At 32.3% G+C, this 1,944-nt stretch overlaps 1 protein-coding gene across 1 annotated transcript in view; it reads right to left on the bottom strand.

Moving 5' to 3' along the window:
• Window positions 1–588: 588 nt before the first annotated feature.
• The window catches only part of MTMR6 (myotubularin related protein 6), a 43,134-nt gene continuing 41,778 nt past the window's right edge, over window positions 589–1,944 (bottom strand). Inside the window, exon 13 of the mRNA XM_012649897.1 lies at window positions 589–1,248. Within this exon, the coding sequence (XP_012505351.1) occupies window positions 988–1,248 (261 nt within the window). The 3' untranslated portion in view covers window positions 589–987. The remainder of the gene's footprint in view (window positions 1,249–1,944) is intronic.

Here is a 1,944-nt window from a genome sequence, read left to right as displayed (position 1 = left end):
TCTAGGAATAGCAATTCATTAAGAAATAAGGCAGTTTAAAAATATACATATATATGTAGTATTCATTGTTTCTAGGAACAGTTTTAGACCTTTAGCTCTTTAAACTTACAGAGATATCATAGGAATAAAGCCAACCACAAAACAAAAATCAATGGAATGCAGTAATCCATATATAAAAGATAGTCAAATGTGCTCATACATAAGAAATCAATAATCTCAGCTGTAAATAATACATTATCAAATGTAGCACTAAACAAATTACAATCAGAATGAAACCTTCAGTTTCATTAACTTTGAATATGGAAGTGGAGCTGGCTAAACATGAACTAAATAGTGTACTTCTGTAACTGTTTATACAGGAGTTTAGTGTAGCATGCAACCCCTGCGGTAATGAGAGTGCGATTCTTTACAAACCAAACAAGTCTGACCAAAAGAAAAACAAAACAAAAACCTTGTTGTAGGCTATAAAACTTAAGGGTAAAGAATAAACTAGAATTTAAGGCTTTCTTAGAAATATTTTTTTATGGCACTTCAACATTAAACATCACTAAAAGGCAAAATAGGTAAATATTCATAGTTACAGTTACATAACTGAAAGTACATGCCATGTCAATTATTAAGGAACCATTCTGTAAAGTTTTATTTTCTCTAAGTTATACTTAAGGAAGGCTATTCGTGTTTGGCTGCAATTAACATATAAATCATACAGAAATGTCAATTCACTAGTATATAGTGCAAATTGTGTTTTGAATAAATCCACCAAATACCATTCATTTCTTACAGAACTAAATGCCATTCCTTGCTAGAAATGCAATTAAGCTGACTTATTTCTCTCACAAGAGCAGTTATTATCCTTTCTTGAACTATTAGCCTACTATTAAACCCTAGGATCATTATTAGACAGATTCCTTTTGGTCATGTGCATAGACCATCTTCACAATAATCCATTTCTTGTATTACAGTCAGTCCAGAAAACACTCTATCAGTCTAACAAGTCATTCTTGCCACTCCATACTCTAAGCTGACCACAGCAGGCTCTGGTTTGGAAAACTCTTCTGCATATTCACTGTACCGATTATCTGCTGGGCTGCTGCCCTCTATAGTTCGAAGAGCATCATTCACAGGTAGCAGAGTCTGCTCTTTAAAACGCAGGGAAGTTTTGAGGGTAGGTGATTCAGGACAAACAGAATGTAACAATTCCTTGGTGAGGACGCCATCTGTTTGTTTATTTTTGCGTTGCTTAATTTTCTAGAACAAATACAAATTTGAAAAACAATCACTAATCGCACATAACACATAATATATGTTAAATGAAAAAAGAAGACATGCTTTTGCAAATGTTCTCTCTAATGCAAAATCTAAAAAAATTAATTCAATCTAATGCACATGACACGTTGAAAATCCTAATTGTTTATACTTTTTGCAGTGGAAAATTATTTTTTATATTTATTAAACAAATAATCCAGCCAGATTTGACTATAGAAGATCACTAGTCCTTCACATTTGAAAAGGACATACATTACCTAGAAATCATAACAAGTAAAATTTTATAATAAAAAGAGTATATGAAACATTCACCCTGAAATCACAACTATATAACAATCACAAACTTATTTAGTTAAAGGTCTTATCTTATTGACTATAGAGATTTTTTTACATGGTTTTCCTACAGTGGTTTGTTAGGTGAAAATAACAGGCTTTAGAACACAATAGAACTTTCTTTTTTCTTTTTTTAACAGAATAGATTTAAAAAGCATTCTTTGGCAGAGAGACTGATCTCTGGATAATCTTGTGTTACACTTTGGGCTTGCCTCTCTTTACCACACACTTCTATAATTCAGTCAAGTAATAATTACTTCTTTATGAGATAGATGACTAAGAGACAGATGACTAAGGGACAGTCCTGCCTGAGAGGCAGACAAGACAGTCTTGCTGAATTACAAC

Source organism: Propithecus coquereli, unplaced genomic scaffold (assembly GCF_000956105.1).
Source record: "Propithecus coquereli isolate 6110/MARCELLA unplaced genomic scaffold, Pcoq_1.0 Scaffold306, whole genome shotgun sequence".
NCBI classification, from domain to species: domain Eukaryota; kingdom Metazoa; phylum Chordata; class Mammalia; order Primates; family Indriidae; genus Propithecus; species Propithecus coquereli.
Note: the sequence above shows the minus strand (reverse complement) of the source record. Positions and strands in the feature narration are given on the sequence as shown.